Source organism: Triplophysa rosa, linkage group LG15 (assembly GCF_024868665.1).
Source record: "Triplophysa rosa linkage group LG15, Trosa_1v2, whole genome shotgun sequence".
NCBI classification, from domain to species: Eukaryota; Metazoa; Chordata; class Actinopteri; order Cypriniformes; family Nemacheilidae; genus Triplophysa; species Triplophysa rosa.
In genome coordinates this window covers 7010451-7028420 of record NC_079904.1, presented here as the reverse complement: position 1 = coordinate 7028420, position 17970 = coordinate 7010451, and the positions used below count along the sequence as shown (strand labels likewise).

At 37.5% G+C, this 17970-nt stretch overlaps 2 protein-coding genes across 2 annotated transcripts; both read left to right on the top strand.

Annotated features, from left to right (window-relative positions):
• Positions 1–58: 58 nt before the first annotated feature.
• On the top strand, positions 59–5660 carry trmt1l (tRNA methyltransferase 1-like). Its single transcript, XM_057353832.1, has 16 exons — positions 59–143; positions 800–904; positions 985–1047; positions 1143–1256; positions 1430–1494; positions 1847–2003; positions 2355–2475; positions 2560–2639; positions 2712–2955; positions 3394–3606; positions 3691–3881; positions 4159–4237; positions 4337–4503; positions 4649–4714; positions 4877–5006; positions 5462–5660. The coding sequence occupies exons 1-16, from the start codon at positions 83–85 to the stop codon at positions 5658–5660; spliced, it is 2055 nt and encodes a 684-aa protein (XP_057209815.1). The 5' UTR covers positions 59–82.
• Positions 5661–6645: 985 nt separating this feature from the next.
• Positions 6646–16747, top strand: niban1a (niban apoptosis regulator 1a). The gene is made up of 14 exons (XM_057353830.1): positions 6646–6752; positions 9323–9453; positions 9557–9685; positions 9768–9882; positions 10002–10166; positions 10622–10737; positions 11534–11638; positions 12099–12261; positions 12368–12555; positions 13645–13788; positions 13898–14008; positions 14481–14588; positions 14699–14810; positions 15796–16747. Exons 1-14 carry the CDS (start codon positions 6701–6703, stop codon positions 16731–16733), a joined length of 2577 nt encoding a protein of 858 aa, XP_057209813.1. The 5' UTR covers positions 6646–6700; the 3' UTR covers positions 16734–16747.
• Positions 16748–17970: the final 1223 nt, after the last annotated feature.

The following is a 17970-nucleotide window of genomic DNA, read 5'->3' as shown; positions in this document are numbered from 1 at the left end:
TAGGAGAAGATGATTGGTCCGCTCACACAACGCTTAATGCCTGGCATTTGACGTACGCAATATACGTACACTAGTTTCGAAAATGGCGGAGCTCAAGGAAAAGGACACTGAGCAGCTTCACCAGGAGGACGCCAATATAAAGGGTAAAGTAATTTCTTTAATTAATATAAAATGGTTCCGTTTTGTTTCGTAGGTTCCAATAATAACACTTAGCGTTGAGACATTTTGTATTTTTATGCAAATTGATCCAAATGCGACTTCAAAACTGCTAAACTAAATATAGGCGTCCTCACGGAGCTCCGCCAAAGGACCTAATGTGTAAATAACGTAATTGTTCGAAACGTCTCGTTGTCTCAGCACATCGGCAAAGTACCATCATACTAGCTGTAAATACTTTCCATTAATCAGAGTCGATTAACTGAGTTAAAAGACCATATGGAAATAGCATGTAAATGTACAGTGTATGTGTAGCAATGGTCATACCACGGAGCTCCGCAACAGAGCCCTTCTGCTTGGAAACGTCAGCCACAGAAAGCGGGATTGGCTGTTCTGCGGGTATGTTTACACGTTAACGAATGATGGCGCTCCAGTGTAGTTTCCCTTTTTTTTTTAGAAGTTAATCTAAAGTTAGTGAAAGTGTTATATTACGTTTTCTTTATTAAGAAGTTGATGCGTGAACATTGGACAACTAAAATGAATAATTATTCATGATCATTATAATAACATCATTAATAAGGGTTTAAATATACAACATCCTTCATTATTTTATATGTAGTTTTTGCTTTGTCTGCATATCCAGACACTGGTACTGATGAAAGTGAGCAGGTGTCCACTCCTGATACCTCCACTAAACCAGTGGAAACAGAGGCCAACAATGGACAAACATCCTCCACTGTTACGTCAGGTAAGAATTCAACAGCTTTGACCTCTGATGATTGAGGCAGTGCATCAAGAAGGTAAAGTCATTCAAATTTGTCATTTCAGAGAGACACGTGTCTATCCAAACCACTCTGGAGGGCCTCGAAAAGCTTGTGGATTTAAATGGAGGTACAGGAACATGCGGTGTCTTAGTCTGTTCATTAAAACCAGTATACCCCATGAATCTGCAATGACCAGATATCTATGTTTATGATTTCTGACAGCTGGAAGGAAGTCTTGTCCACTGTGTCCTGAAGAAAAGTTTAAGGCCTGTTATAGTCATAAACTTAGACGACACCTGCAAAACCTGCACTGGAAAGTTTATGTGGAATTTGAGGGTAAGTGATTTTTAATTCAATTCCATTCTACAGCACTGTGCCAAATGTGCATTGCTGCAGAGTATAGAACACGTACAGAAAACATTTGAATACAAGAAAAATATGCAAATCAGATTAGTAGCTAATATATGTGAGGCATTCACAGAGATAATTCATACCTTTTGCTTCTACAGGCCAAAGAATGTGCATCTGTCATCTGCCTTGCAGACAACTCAAGTCCGGTCTTGGTGCTGACCAGGTAAGGTCTTGTAGTGTTGTAAAAAGGTCCAGCGTTAATCCCAAACATCTATGCAGTAATAATATTCACCATAAGGTGGCAGAATATAACAAATTATGTAATTGACAGCTTTCCGATTAAAAATACAGTGATCATCTAGTGACATGAATGGTTTTCCTTCCTTTGTCGCTCAATATCTCCACTTTTCTCTATGGCTGTTTTTCTTATAATCGTGGGCTTTGTCTAGCCTAGTTTGTTTACTATTCAGAACAACCACTATAATAATTAACCAAAAGCTAAAATATTTAGCTTTCATATTGTTTTAATTGTGTATTTTTTATTTATAGTTATTCATAAGTATTTACATCTCCAGACTCAAGGCAGACTGGTGGCTCACTACCACTGTGTGGTTTGTTCTGTCACGATTGCTCGTAAGACAGACATGATCAGTCATCTCAAGCGTCATATCAACAAGGGCGAGACGGAGGCAAGTTATTCAGGCAACTCAGATGTTCCCTTCGTAGAAGCCGGTAAGCATTTTCTCTGTTTATGATGTCAGAGCAACTAATGTCGTGATTCTTCCATCTTTTGATGTTCTTTACTGACATGACAAATCATTGTGTGATTGTGCATCTGTATTGCCAAGGCAACAAGGCAACACAGGGGGAGATAGTCATTAAAAGTGAACTGCCTGCCCTGAACTGGATGCCAGTTTTGTGGTGCGGAATAATGTAAATGTTAAACTTGAGCTGCAACGTAGTTCTGTTTAATTTCCAATATAGTTTCAGCTTTTCAGTTTTCGCTGTTTTCCTGTATCTGTGTTATTTGAAATAGTTGCAAATTATTTGTATATCTATTAATAATACCTGCCCCTTTCTCAGTCCCAGGCGGACAGGCCTATGAGATAATGAAAGAATTGGGCACTAATGTCCAGCTCATGCCCAACCACACCACACCTCAGAAAACAGACACATACTTCAGCCGCAAGATGAAAACCAACAGGTTGAGACTTTTTTAATAGAATTTTAGCCTTGTGATGCGATTACATTGACTACAGTTAAACATTTTGTCTCTGTGATGTTGTAGGCAGCTGGTGTTCTGCTCTCTTGCTGTTTTAGCCGAACAAAGGAATCCGCTCGAATGTCTTGATGCCTTTGGAGCCACTGGTAAGAAATCTACTGTACAGCAACTAATGTATTTTTTAATTTACATACATAAAATATGAATCCTTTGTGTAGGTATCATGGGCCTGCAGTGGGCGAAGCATCTTCGTAACTCGGTTAAAGTTACTATAAATGACATAAACGAAGCGTGCGTGAAGATGATTAAGGAGAACTGTCATCTGAACCACATCAGAGTAGAGGGTAGTCGCACGGCCTGTCAGCTAGACGGAGCAGGAGATGTGGAGTCACCCATTGCCTCTGTGGAGGTGGTGAAGATGGACGCCAATGTCATCATGCATCTGAGACCATTTGACTACATGTGAGATTCTAACCGATGAAATTCTAGAGCAATCAAATAACCGTTTGAAAACAATTGGGTTTTTAAAATTGTGGATCACCACAGGTTTGAAGTTATAGTTGAATTATAGTTTGCCCAAAAATGAAGAATCTGTCATAATTTATTAATTTCATGCCATGAAAAATCTGTATATAATTGTTTCTTCTGTGAGACACAAAAGAAGCTATTTTGAGAAATGTCTCATTGGTTTTGTGTCCACACAATGGAAGTCTATGAGGGCCAATGTTATTTGGTTACCGAAGTTCTTCCGAATACCTGAAAAGAAAGTCAAACATGTTTGGAATGACGTAAGAGTGAGTAAATGATTTTGAATGAAAATCATTTTCATGTTAGGGTGAACTATCCCTTTAAATTATAGTTGCAAAAATTAAGTTATAGGTTCTTTTGTCTTTAAATCAGACACCTTGACCCATTTGGAACATCTGTAAACTATCTGGACGCTGCTTTTCGGAACGTTCGCAACCTGGGAATAGTCTCTGTGACGTCTACAGACACGGGCTCGCTTTACTCCAAATCCCTGAATGTGACGCTCCGACATTACGGCTGCCAGATCGTCAGGACCGAGTATTACAGGGAACTTGCAGCACGTATGGTGTTGGCAGTAGTAGCCAGGTATGATCGCCTGTGGGTGGATTTTTGTGAATGGAAGGTTTTTGAATGACGTAACATTGACATGTTTGTCAATGCATTTTGCAGGTCAGCTGCTCGCTGCAACAAAGGAATTGAAGTGCTGTTAGCTGTGGCACTCGAGCACTTTGTCCTGGTGGTGGTGCGAGTGCTCAGAGGGCCCACCCAGGCGGACGAGTCCGCAAAGAAACTGCGTCAGCTTTTGCACTGCCAGTGGTGTGAAGAAAGGGTGTTCCTCAAACCAGGAAGCATGGTTGAAGGTAATAAACAATTAAACAGCTGCAACCGAATAATAACAAGTGGGTTACAAGTCACTTATAGAAAGGATTGCAGACAGCAGGGTAAAAACAGTTGAACTAAAATCCATAAAAATAATGCATAAAAAAATAACACTCTGTATATGAAATAAAAGCCCATGCACCCAATCAAAAGTCACGCTTGATTTGATGTCATCGATATTTCATATAAAATCTAGACCCTGAAGCAAAAGATGCTCTATGTAAATAAAGAATCCCTTGCTGGTTATGATATCAACAGAAAACCTGTACAGACAGCTGCCCTGCCAGTGTCATGGGAGCATGCCAGGGAAAACCGCAGTAGAGCTCGGGCCGCTCTGGTGAGATGATCTTTCATGCAGTTTTCATTCATAAATGATTCATTCATTAGGATAAGCGTGTAATTCTAAGTGTTTTTGTTTCCCTCCTGTATCACTCAGGGCTGGTCCTCTGTTTAACAGTGGTTTTCTGAGGCGGATGTTAGTGGCAGCAGTGCAGCACAATATGGAGGACATCCAGCCTCTGGTGAAGTCTCTCATCTGTGAGGCCGACTGCACCACTCTCAAGCCTTCACCTGTCCCGGGATATTCTGCCCTTTCCAGCCAAGGTGTGTTTGGGTGTGTCAGTTTCAAATGCTAATTTATCGTTTTAAATGATGTCGTGTTCGACACAATTAGATGAGCCAAAAGCTCCCTCTGGCTTGTTTGAGCAGAGCACCAGGGCTTTGACTCAATGTTTTTTTTTGTCTATAGTGGAATGTGGTGTGGTCATAAAAACCTTACAGAGGGTTGAAAAGGCTGATACGTCTGATCAGTCAGGTATTGCTCTTTTTATAAACTGTTGCTTTTATTTATTGTTGTCTGTTATTGGCTGTTCTCTTTACTTCAATGATAACTTCAGGTATTTGTACTACAATTTTCAAATTAGCTGAGATTAATAGGCTTAAAAAATTGGTTGTATTTTTTATTTTATGTATTCAGGCAAAAGAAAAACTGCAGGGGAGGATTCTGTGAATGTACTGAAGAAATTAAAACCAGACACATCTCTGGAACATCCAGCGTTCTACTACAGCATCCATCGGCACAGCATCCGTGGCATGAACATGCCCAAGTTAGTCACCACGGACCCCATACACACTCATATAGTGAAGATGTAAACTAAACCTATATGTTATAATATCACCTGAATCTTGCTTGAGTCATTAGATAAAAAGCTGCACAGGGAATTTAATAATGATAGAAGATATAATTCAGCTTAATTTTAATGAGCCTAATTTTGAATTGAGCAATATAAATTTACAACATATGTACATTTATAATTTTATGGGGTATTATTCTTTTAAAAAAAAGCCACATTTGTTTTTATATAAGGAGTGGAATACGTGTTTAAACACTTCATGGACCTATTGTGTAGTTCAAGTGGAAATTTTAAGTCACAAAACACAACTCTCATATCTTTCCAATGAAAGTACAGTACATTTTTTGCCCAACATTGTATTTTAGCATCATTGGATCTTTAACCATGTCTTTAACTGAATGTGACCCTGAGCTCTGTCCCTCTCTTAGGCTGAATAAGTTCCTGCAGTATCTCACCGAGGCCGGATTCAGAGTCAGCCGCACACACTTTGACCCGACAGGTGTGCGAACCGACGCTACTCTGGTACAGTTTAAGGAAGTGCTTACGAAATACAGCGTGCCTACTTACTCATCTGCCCCTCAAAGCAGTGCTGTGAGCTCAGATGTTACACGACGTCAGACTGTCTGAAGTTAATGAGACCAATCCAGATGTTTGTGGGGCAATTTGATTGTGTTAATGACATGCGTTTCTAAATTTGACTGCACAGAATTCACCTCTCTGCTCTTTCTGTGGCTACTGTTGTTGAGTTTATGTTAGAGATGGATATTTTTTAATCGCAAATGAATAAGTAACATTTAGTGCTCAAAGCTGTTTTTTTATAGTTGCACTAGGGTTTTGACTCATTGTGGCCTTTATAGTGTTTGATGCATCAATATATATGCTGATGGTGATATGATGCAGTATCGGCTGATCTTTTTTTTAATCTAAAGTATTTATAATGATTCTGTCAGATCTTGCTTGATCTGGTTTTACTTAGTTTTATTTTGCTACAGTGTTTCACAGCTCCATCAATAAAACCCTAAGCATGATGGTGAATCTCATGTAACACGTGTGGGTCATGCTTTACCCCAAAATCCAAAAATCTTGTTTGCTTAGGGAATATGTCAAAGAAAGACAATGTTACATTTTTTATTCACTTAGATTTTGAAGTGAAATATGACCTGGACTTTATCTTGACGCGTATTGTGCGATCCATCCTTTTAAATATGAGCCGCCACTCCTGTCTTACCTGCGTAGCACAACGTCTAGTCCTACTTGCAAAGTTCAGACTGAAATAAATCGACTTTTATGTTTATCTGAACAAGGAAACAACTGCAAATTACTGTTGTTTTGACAGAATAGGATAAAAGCATTTGTCCAGTAAATATGTACGTTTTTGTTGCATTTTAGTTTATTTTGCCATAACCCCATGTATATTATATTCTCACATGTACGTTTTATTTTCAGTCTAATGTGATGCAGCTAATTCAGTGTGTCAAAACCTAATCATTTATCAACCTAGTGAGCATTTTAAACTCAAAAGGCCCAAAAATGTTATCTATGTTTTGATCGACGTCATGGCGTGTTGCTGTGCAGCTGTTTCACTTAAGCCACGCCCACAGTTGTGAAATATGAGCGTTGAGATTCTCCGCCAGTCGCGATCTTCACCTTAACTAAACAGGGTCAGTATGGGTTCAGCGTCTAGTTTACTGGATGAAAAAAGAGCCAACTACTTAAAAGGTACGTGTGAAAAATAATGTTTTGAGTTTGACTTTATGTAACGTGGAAAGGGCAGCAATTGTCAGTTTTTGGTCAACGATTAAAGTTACATCTGATGTACAATACTGAACCTCAATCATTCACAAGGAATCGACTTTTTTACTTGTGTAACATTTGCTGATTGTGAGGAAATATGGTTATATTTTGTAATAAATGGTATGACAGACCACTTAAATATTTTTATTAAAAAAAAAAAACTTCTTGTGTGAGGCAGAGAAATATGTTTTTGTTGAAATAGGTTTAGTTTGATTTTCCTAAAATAAATAGCATTTCTATTTAGTGTTGTTACGTCACAGACTGGTTGCAAGGTGAATTTGGACTTGTAAATGACGCACTGCCCCAGGATGAATTCTACTATCATTAGAGTCAGTCAGGTCACAGTAGTTACTCAACCTGCACAGCCGAAAAGTGAGCGCGAGAAACCAGTTTGTTTTCTTATTCTGGCCATTGTAAACTACGGGTGGAGCTGTTTGTGTGTCGTGGACTTCATTTCTCTGTACTACACCTTGTGATTATATACCACATCATTTACTCAGTCTATTCATGCAGATCTTATTTGGATAAGTAATATGTGTAATTGTGTTTGTCAGACTGTGTATTTATTGGCTGACACTGTCCTTTCCCACGTATCTAAATATGTGGTTTGAACCTTGCAAGGTATTTCTCAGGACCAACCTAAATTTGTCTGAAACTTCAACAAAAGACAAATGTATATGAATTCGGTTTAGTATTAAAGGTATAGAATGCTGTTCTACAGGAACACAAATGGCTTCATTTCCTGGGAACAGTAACCGCCCCAGTTCCCTGAGAAAAGCATTGAATTCACACAGAAGGTGGAAAGAGTGTGTGGTCTCTCTCACACACACACGTTTACAGATGTTCCCTGGTCAACATTGTACTCTTGATGATGCTTGTGTTGTGGCATGAGATATGTTCATACACAACTGGCTCTGCAGGTCAATCCGTGTCACAAATGTCTGTGGTATATAACGTGGCAAACAATCAAGAATTTGAGACATCTCAAACCGCAGTTCCTTCTAAAACAATGAATTTCACTCTTACGTACACACAACATATAATACAGCAAAGCATATTTCAAAGCACGAGGGCAAATGAGTAGTTCATTACTTTCAATTAGTCATTCAATAATTTCTTTGTAATACATGTGAAAGCCTTTGTCTCATCTTTCATAATGTAAGGAAATTAAAATGAAAAAATATTTTGCACATGAGGAAGTTTAGAAAGTAGGAACACCCTATCAGAGTGGAGATTCTGGTTTGGGTGTTAAATCTTTTCAGGGTAAAAACCTCTTTACTCTACACACTGTATTAGTGCCGCAAAATGTTTATGTAAAGAAAAAACAAAAATATTACTTTATTACAGTATGTTAAACATTTTATTTAGATACAGTAGTGGCCAGAAGTAATGTCTGGGGGGCGTACTTGCACAGTGTTTGTGCTTAAAGGGATACTTCACCTAAAAATGAAAATTCTGTCATAATTTACTCTTCGAGTTGTTCCAAATCTGTATAAATGTCTTTGTTCAGATGAACACAGAGAAAAATATTTGGAAGAATGCTTGTAACCAAACAGTTCTCAAACAAAAACAGACAAAAACAACTTTGAAGGTATTTATTAGACAAAGCTAGTTGACAAAACTACAGCATTTGGTAATAAGGGTTTTATTTCCAAAATACAAAAAATGCAAAGATAAACAAAAAGCTCACGGGAAATAAAGCAGACTGTACATAGACTACAGTTTAAACAGTTCTCAGACTCTCTAAGCTTTGTGCATATGTTACAGTACATGCTATTTTTGGCCAAGCCTCGATAAATTATTCTCAAAGCTGATCTTTAGTTTACACTCCAAGTGCAACAACACAACTCACATAGAACAACATTTTTCGATGAAAGTATGCAATAAGAATCAGTTACTACAAATCGAAGACACTTATTTTATGCGATTATGCAAATTAATTAAATGAATTCATTAAACTTAAGCCAGAATGCTGTATTTTGACCTATCAGTATTGAAATCTGAAAGTTTCTGTTTATAATAAGGATAAAAATATATAATAGAATGAATAGGTAGTAATAATAGTAGTACCTAACGTTGTCTGGAGATGTCTTGGTAACTACACTTCATGCATCATGGAAATTCTGGTTGTGTTATGTCTCCGCTTGTCAACAAAACGGATTTTAAAAGTATATAATATACAAACAGGCACAAAGCATCTGATCAACTGTTATATGTAATTCACATGAATGTAATCTGTTCATCACAGTATTGTTTGGCTAATTTTGTTCATGATACAAACGTGTTCCTACAAAAGACTCCTTGAAGGTGCTGCTATTTAAACAATGCTATGGAATCCCTCTTCTCTCGCTTGTTTTGTAGCAAATGTGACTCTGGATCATCCGTTTCCTCTCTTTTTGGTTCGTGCCTGCTACGTGAAAATATGTTAGCCTGGAATAAATAGCTTTTCTAACCTATTATTGTCTTATAATAGTGTATTGACTTTTGTGTTGCAGGGCAAGTGGATGCAAGATTTAATGAGTTCGCAACAATTTATAGGAAACAATATTTTCTAGCCTTCCTGTCCCACGTTCAGGATGAACTTCAGCAACACAAAGAGCAACACACAAAGCTCCTCAATCAAAAGGTAAAAAAGTGAATTTCAGACCTGATAGATATTTGTAATCATCTGTATCATTCAGTCAGTGATCATGTACAGTATGATGTTCACATTATGTTTACTTTCCTAGAATCCTTTAGAGCCGGGAACAGTCCTGTATGAAGAGAATCTAATGTTCTTTGAGGATGGCAAAAGGTGGAAACACAGATTCGTGGTGGTGCGAGCCAATTACATCTTGGAGTGTCATAAGAGCTACAAGGTATAAACTGAACGATCTAGAAATAAACATTTGCGAACTGAAGTATCACCAACCAGTATTCATTGCTGTCTCTGGTGGGCAGGCATTCATGAAAGGTTACCCTCCGCTGCTCAGGCTAGTGCCTACAGGGGGCACTGTATTCACTTCAGAACAGAAATATATGGAGATGCTGGACCAGTGTTGCCCTTTCACTAGCAGTAAATACAAATCTACTTTTTAAATGGAAATCAAATATCCAAAAGTGTCCAATCGTACGTATTATTAGGCTATGAAACAGACGGTTAATACGTGTATACTTGTGTTTTTTTAAATACAGATGTCAAGGGAGATTTTGTGCCTCTTGAGGAAAGCATGCCAGGACAGTACCCACTTTATCTCAGACTTCCGTACCGTAAGGATCACTATTTCTGTCTCTACAAAGAAGACCAGCAAACGGAATTCCTCTCCATCTTATCAGATTGCATTCGCCACCAGAACAAAGGTATCAACTCCACTAATGAAACAACACAGCATTAGGATGTTCACAAAGATGAACCAGTAAAAACGGTCCTGCTTTCAAACGTTATAAAGCAACCCTCAAATATGATCCTATTTAATACTTTAAATGAATCCCAAGTCACATACTTCTGAATTATTTGGCACCTTTTGTAGTTTACTGTAAGTGTTTTCACACTGAAAAAATCCCAGAACGTGTGCTACAAAGAAATTGTGGAATCTTGGACACTGTATATGTAATCAGGTGAAAAAAAAAACCTTTTCATTGTTCTGTTTTGCCCAAAATGCATATAGAACAAGTGTTTTTTGAGTCTCCTTTCCTTCCTCACACAAGAGTAATTGAAAGTGTTGAAGATTGTCACATTAGCTTTCTACTTTCATATTTTTCCTTTCGGTTGAAGTATTGTATGCTCATAAATATATTTATCATTTATCTAACAGACTTTCTCAAGAAGAATACGTGTGAGGTTAAGGCCTTTCTCAAAGCTCTTCAGTTCTACAGGCAGGAGAAGGGCCAGTATGAATCATGGGATATGCTCATAGGCAGTGATGTACGGGTAGGTACCCTGATATCATCTGTGCTGATCAAATTCACAGCTTGATGTGCAAGAACCGTGTTCTGACAATAAACAATAAAAATACCTTTATTTTCTGTCAGTAAGGCATGGAATGTTCTAGCTGTTGAAATGAGAACTTTTTGCCATAACAAAGAGTTATGTCATTTTATGTGACAGTAGAACAACGCTTTTGATACGCTTAAAATTTTTCTTTCTTTCTTTCTCTCTCTCCTTTTTCTTTTTTTTGGACATGTCACAAAATGTTTTATATTTTCACACGCCATCGGATCACTAAAGCATTCTGGAATCTAAGAAATGTGCACCAAGTTTCACTCTGTTGATAAATAAAATATAAATACACATACAGTATAAAATACATTTACACTTCATTACATACATGTAGGCATTCATCCAAAGCGACTTATAACATGAGTGAAACAATAAAGCGATAAGCCTTACAGAGAAAATAATATGAGAAGTGCCGTCAACAATTATTAAAGACAAAAAGAGCTTATCTTTGTTAGATGTATGTAGCTCACAGACCAGTTTGGCTTAGTTTAATCTATCACAGGATTTAAGTATTGTTGCCATGTGACATAATGTACATATTGACATAATGTAAATACACCACAAGTGACTTTTATTTAATGCGTGTTTGAGAATTGAGTTTACATAAACTGTGCCGAGTGGGGTTTAACATGGCAGTGTTTGTCTTCAGTGTTTACTCGGACTTGACTCAACCTATCTTGCACGCATGTTTCTGAAACTGTGAACGTGTGTGTTTCATTTCATGTAGGTGCTTGCTAATCTGTTCATGGAGGACCTTATGCCCTATCTGGAGACAGAATTACAGCCGTTTCTGAAGACCAGGAAGACAGACAGGAGGAGAATCTGGTTTATGGTGCGTTTCTTTCTTGAACTCTGATGTCTTTATTGCACTTAATGGGCAGGAGAAAGTGAAGAGTAAATCCCTAACATATACTTAAAAGCCTTTCTACAAGATTAGATGCTGTTGAATTACCAGCTAAATCAACTGTGTTCCATGCAGATTTTACATTGCTTCTCCGAGCATGGTAGTGATTGTACAGATTGATATAGCTTTGGGTTTTACCAGAACCTTGTCCCTGATACTACATCCTGGGGTGTGTGAGCCTGATGTCAGTCCAGAGGGACGTCCCACACCCAAATAGCCCCAGGCCAGGGAGGCCAGGAATGTCCCTTCGGCCTTACCCAATGGGTGGGACAAACCAGACGCATAGCAGAAACACATCACATTCCAAACAAATTCCCCAATGAGAAACAAAAAGTGATTAATGAAACACTTACGTAACACTTGTTATGAATTTCTCCTTGTATGCCAGACAATGGAAGCCGCTTATTTTCGAATGAATGAACATCTACTGGAGAGGCTGAACACATTGAAGAAGGAATGCAAAGACATGGTGAAAGAGAAGGAGGTGTTCATGCGCTCCGACATGGATCAGATCATCAGCTCCAGAGCTTTTCTGGAGGGCAAACTCAAAGGTACATTATCAGATGAGTTAAGGTTTTACTTATAGGGTCTAGGGAATAATGTGGGTGTTTAGCAGGGTCGCCCATGTGTGAATATAAGTATCTATTTTTTGTTTAGCAATGGTTGCTGAGCCAGCAACAAAATACTGCGCAGAGCACGTGCAGCCGTACCTGCCAGCCGTCTTGGAGGAAGTGATGGTGCCCATCAGTCTGGGCTTCACAGAGGCCCGGCAGCTGAGTGAGGGCATGATGGAACAACTGTGTGAGGACTTCCAGGAAAGTGATCAGAGTGAGGAACTCCAACAGGTAGTAAACAAACTAAAAAGCAACATAACGTCCATATGGCTTATACAGGGGGAACAAATGAAGGGACCACTGGAGATTTTCATTACAAATCAGCATTTCTAGATGTGTTGTGGCCATTCCAGTCCAGTGCCTGTTGAATTTCAACAAAATCAAACCTCAGGAGTGACATAATGTCATCCAACAGCAATGTAAAAGACATACAGCATGAAAACTGTGATCAAAATCGAGGTGATCACATAAAAATAATAATTTTGAACTTTTCTTAAGTACAGATATTATTGTTGTATTGCTTAAAAGTGAATATGATATTTTCTTTGCAGTATTTGAGGTATAAAAAATACATAAAACGTTATTTTAACCCGTTTCTTCAGTTTTCATTTTCTGCAAATAAATGCAAAAAGAAACAATATTTGTATGTGAAATTTGAGAGAGAAACATTGTTAGTAGTTCACAGAATGAAACAAAAATGATTATTTTATCTAAACACATACCTAAAAATCGTCAATTTTAAAATCAGAAAAACGGTCTCTTACTTTTTTCAGCGGCTGTATATGCACTATATTCCATGTCTTCTGAGGACAAACTTGTGCATTATGTGTAAAACAGAATGCAATTTAAGTCATTATTCACAGAAAAACCTTCTGTTCCACTGTTGCTCATATACATTTTCCCCACATTTCTCTGTAAACAATATATTTTGTGTCATTTTGAGAATCCTGTCATTTGCAAGTTGGCTAATTTATATAAATCTGTACAATCACATTTATACGTTTTAGTACGATCTGCGTTTATGATGTTAGCCTTAGGGATGGGGCTTAATTTTTGCATGATTTTCTAATAATCATATGTTTTGGTGCATTTCATATTGTACACATTCATACGAATTGACAAAATGTGAAATGCTATCTCATTTGTAGTCACTTTGGATAAACTGTCTGCTCACAATGTATACTGTAAGTGTAACCGTAAATGAATTAATTCAGTTAGCTCCTTTGTCAAATAGTTACAAGATCAGACCTGCATAGTAACAACATCGAGTACATATGTGATCAAATAATTCTTACTTTCTCGCTCTCTCTCTTGCTGCAGGCTCTGTTTAAAATGAGTATGGCTAATTTACAGAGCTGTTATGAGAAAGTAAGCAAACTGTCAGATCACATCCAAGAACTACAGCCAACCTTCAACTACCCTGTCAAGGGTCTGCAGAACAGCACAGAGATAGACATAAAACAGGTAGGTACCAAAACATTTTTTAACGGTTAAATATGACATTTTTAAATGTCATATTTTAATTCTCTAAACGTATAGATTCTAGACTGAAAGGTGTTCATGATTGTTTCAGTTGATGGAGAATGTCGAGTACACCTATGAACTGCTTCTGAGAAAGGCCCTGGAGGACCCATCCATCAACTTCGGGACGGCCATACAAAAGGCTTCAAACAGGGTTCTGAAGGTAAGCATATAACCTTCTTCATTTACTCACCCTCGAGTCCAAATGTGTACAAATGTCTTTGTTCTGATGAACACAGAGAAAGATATTTGGACGAAAGCTTGTAACCAAACAGATCTTTCCCCTCATTGACTCCCATAGTAGGAAAAATGACAATGGTAGTCAAATGTGCCCCAGAACTGTTTGCTTTCCTACATTATTCAAAATATCTTCTTTTGTATGGAACAGAACAAAGAAATTTACAAAGCAATTTTCCTACTATGGTAGTCAATGGTGGTCAAGAACTGGTTACAAGCATTCTTCCAAATATATTTTTATGTGTTCAACACAACAAAGAAATTTAAATAGATTTGGAACAACTTGAGGGTGAGTAAATTAAGACAGAATTTTCATTTTTGGGTTAACTTTAACTTCTACTATAACTATACTAATAAACTCAAATACCCGTTTTATTTACTTTATGTAAGTCCGACAGCAATTTGACTATGACAGTAGCACAGTGCGGAAGAAGATCTTTCAAGATGCACTGATCAGCATCACACTACCCAGCATCAAGAAACATTTAGCACCATCCTTCAAAGAGGTATAGTACTGTATAGTTTCTGACATTGCATAATAATAGACAACATAACAATGATGAGCATGTATAAGGTATACATGGCGCATAATCTCTTTTTTTGTTTGTACATCTAGGAGCTACCAAAATTGGAGCAACACATATTTGCAGATTATTCAAACTTCATCAATGTGGAAAACGTGTATGAGGATGTTCTCCAACAGATACTGGAAAAGGAAGTCCTCTTGGGTAAGTCACATGATCATGGCCAGATTTATGTTTTACAAAGATGACATTGGGTTAGGTACAATACAGCAGTGGTTCTCAAACTGGGTGCCCCAAGATGGATCCAGGGGGCCACAGATTTTGTGGCATTTTATGAAATCTAGAACATTTTCATACATTTTATGCTATCAAACATCAGAAAAAGAATCAACCAAACATCAACCAAAAGAATTGATGTTTCAGAATTGTATAACTGAATATGTGAGCCTGGATCACAAAACCAGTCTTAAGTAGCACGGGAACATTTTTATGGGTCAAAATGATCGATTTTTCTTTTATGCCAAAAATCATTAGGGTATTAAGTAAAGATCATGTTCCATGAAGATACATTGTACATTTCCTACCCTAAATATATACAATTTTTATTTTTGTGAGTGGATGACCTGCTACAGTGCCTCTGATTAACAACTTCAAAGGCGATTTTCTCAATATTTAGTTTTTTTACACCCTCAGATTCCAGAGATTTAAACGGTTGAATCTCCACCAGATATTGTCCTATCCTAACAACCCATACATCGTTAGAAAGCGTAATCATTCAGCTTTCGGATGATGTAACAATCGAAAAATTAACCCATAATACTGGTTTTGTTGTCCAGGGTCACATATGTTTTTGGTTTAATAAAAAGTTAAAGATTACAAGTATTTATTTGAATTTATTAATGAAATGTTTTGAGAACCACTGCAATACAGTATAAAACATTATTAAGTATTTGTGGCAATATGAGCATTAAAGATACTTCCTTGACTTTAAATATGCACATCTGAATATAGTAATTTCACCTAAAATATACTAAAAATGTGACATTGATTCAAACATAAAATGTGATGTGTCCAAATACTTTTAGGCCACCTGTGTATAAAAGTGATAAGAAAATTTGAAATTATTAATTATTTGGGATGATCAGACATTCCAAAAATACAATTCTCAAATCTGCCTCTTGCTTTTCAGTGGTCAATGAAGCCGCCAGCAAAAAGAAATACAACCTGCTTACAGAGAGCAGATACAATTTCAGTCTCTCCAGCCTGTCTTCCACTCCTCCCAACAGCCCAGGATACTTAAAGAGCTCCCCAAATCCCAGCACAGCCCTTCCGCCCTACCCGTTACTGAACAATGGCCTGAAAGCGAGCCGAACATTCAGCGGTGAACCGGAGCAGGAGATGAAGGGGGTCGGTCAGTCCTCCCTAAAGTCCAAAAACGCTCAGCCTAATACAACACTGAGTCAAGATCTGCCAAAATCTGCACCTGTCACGGTCAAAGCTGATGTGGGACAGAATAAGACACTTTTGGACGAGAATGTTGATGATGTGTTTGTCACTGCTGATGAGAAAACAACTAAACAGACAGCGACCTCTATGAACACTTCAGCTGAGACCAGACCAGAGCTTATAACAGATGATTTGGTCAGTTCTGGTCCCATCGGAAAGGTAACCGAAGCCCTACAACAGGCTGCTACTTCCAGAACGAAAGAAGCTAATGTACCTACAGCAGTAATCAGCCCTGTTAATGTGACCTCCAGCTCTGGAGGTGAGGCTGAGCTCACAGCGCCCCCTGCTGGAGAGGAGGACAACATCAGCCCAATTGCGGTTTGTTTACCTATTAAAAATGCAGGTGTTAATAAAATGGATGATGCTGATGACATCATTGAAAAATTATCAGGCAGCCAACAAATCATCAATCCAGAAATATCATCATCAGACCCAGTCAAGGAAGCCAAACCCCTGGACTGTGTGCAAGAGATCCGGGATCTTGTAGTGGAGGTCACTGAAATAGAGGAGATCATTCAGCCCTCAAAAGACAATGAGGAAAGCATTCAGAAAACGTTGTCTAAAGATAATGAAGAAAACATTCCCAAAATGTTGTCCGAAGATCACGAGTCTGTGGTTTAAGTTTCCAATTCTGGGTTTGAAATGTCTGACATTGCTTAGTATCCATCTTTTTTTTCCCATGTAAGCAAACGGTGGTACATGGTACATTTTTATTAATAATAATTTGTAGACTACAAATAATAATTTGTAGACACATTTTATGTTGTATCAGAAGTAGTTAAAAAGTTTCTCTAACGAGGAGGGTTTTAATGAAAAGAATGTAATAATCTTATTTCATGTTAGCTGTTGTTTTAAATATGTACAAATGAATTGCTATCATTTAATTAATTATTTGTTAATTATATAATAATGTTAATTCATTTTAATATGATAGCATTTTAATATGTGAAATCTATATTTGTAAAATATCATGTTTGTAAATGTGTCCTATCTGTGAAACTCTAAAAGTAGTAAAGGAACACTGTTATCATTTTGGGAAGGCAATGACGCATTCACAATATAAGCAAATGGTGTACTGTATATCTGATAAAGTAATTTACCCATAATGCACAGCTACATCAGAATCTGCTAAGAATCTTTAAGGCTTCGCTGGAATTTGTGACATATTTACAATGTGGTGCTGCATGTGCTGCAATGCATGTGTTGTCATGAATCTGGGACTGATCTCATTTTGAATGACACGTACATTTGTCACATGTGCTGTGTCACCTTTATGTCAGGTGTATTACATGTGATGACAACAGGTTCTGCTCTCTATTTGTAGTTCACATGAACATCTTAAACACCCTTTAAAGGTATTCAAATGATCTAGGGAGTTTCTAGGAATATGCATGGGATGCATGGCATTTCTTCAAGTGTGAGTAAACAAGATATGGCATGTTGACATTCTGCCATACTCAAACACTTCTGCAGTACAATCATTAAAAACAAGCACTTATTATAATTATATTATGTGGTTAGGCTCTTATATTCCAAAAAAACAGAAGGAAGATGTTTGCACAACAATATTTGTATTCATATTGCACCACAATAAATAAAAAAGCATTTCATATAAAACAGTAGTTGAGACATCAATGAAATGTCATAAATACTTAAAAACACACATGAAAAGAGATCAGTGTAATTTGAAAAGAACACTTGAGTTTGGCTACATGACAAATGTACTTATCTGTGCACCATATTAAGCAGAGACGCCTTCACTACAGTAACAAAGGCCACAATGTAAAATTACAAGCAACGTTGATTTGCACATGTACTGTACAATAGTGAGTAATGAAGTTATTAGGGCAGTAAAAAT

What these genes read in the sequence shown, in the direction of transcription:
- trmt1l (XM_057353832.1), top strand. Translation starts at nt 83, where the DNA reads ATGGCGGAGCTCAAGGAAAAGGACACTGAGCAGCTTCACCAGGAGGAC. An exon ending in CCGGTCTTGGTGCTGACCAG is followed by an intron (nt 1,495 to 1,846) that starts GTAAGGTCTTGT and finishes TTACATCTCCAG; the next exon opens with ACTCAAGGCAGACTGGTGGC. An exon ending in TGATACGTCTGATCAGTCAG is followed by an intron (nt 4,715 to 4,876) that starts GTATTGCTCTTT and finishes TTATGTATTCAG; the next exon opens with GCAAAAGAAAAACTGCAGGG.
- niban1a (XM_057353830.1), top strand. Translation starts at nt 6,701, where the DNA reads ATGGGTTCAGCGTCTAGTTTACTGGATGAAAAAAGAGCCAACTACTTA. An exon ending in CATTCGCCACCAGAACAAAG is followed by an intron (nt 10,167 to 10,621) that starts GTATCAACTCCA and finishes TTTATCTAACAG; the next exon opens with ACTTTCTCAAGAAGAATACG. An exon ending in GGAGGAGAATCTGGTTTATG is followed by an intron (nt 11,639 to 12,098) that starts GTGCGTTTCTTT and finishes CTTGTATGCCAG; the next exon opens with ACAATGGAAGCCGCTTATTT.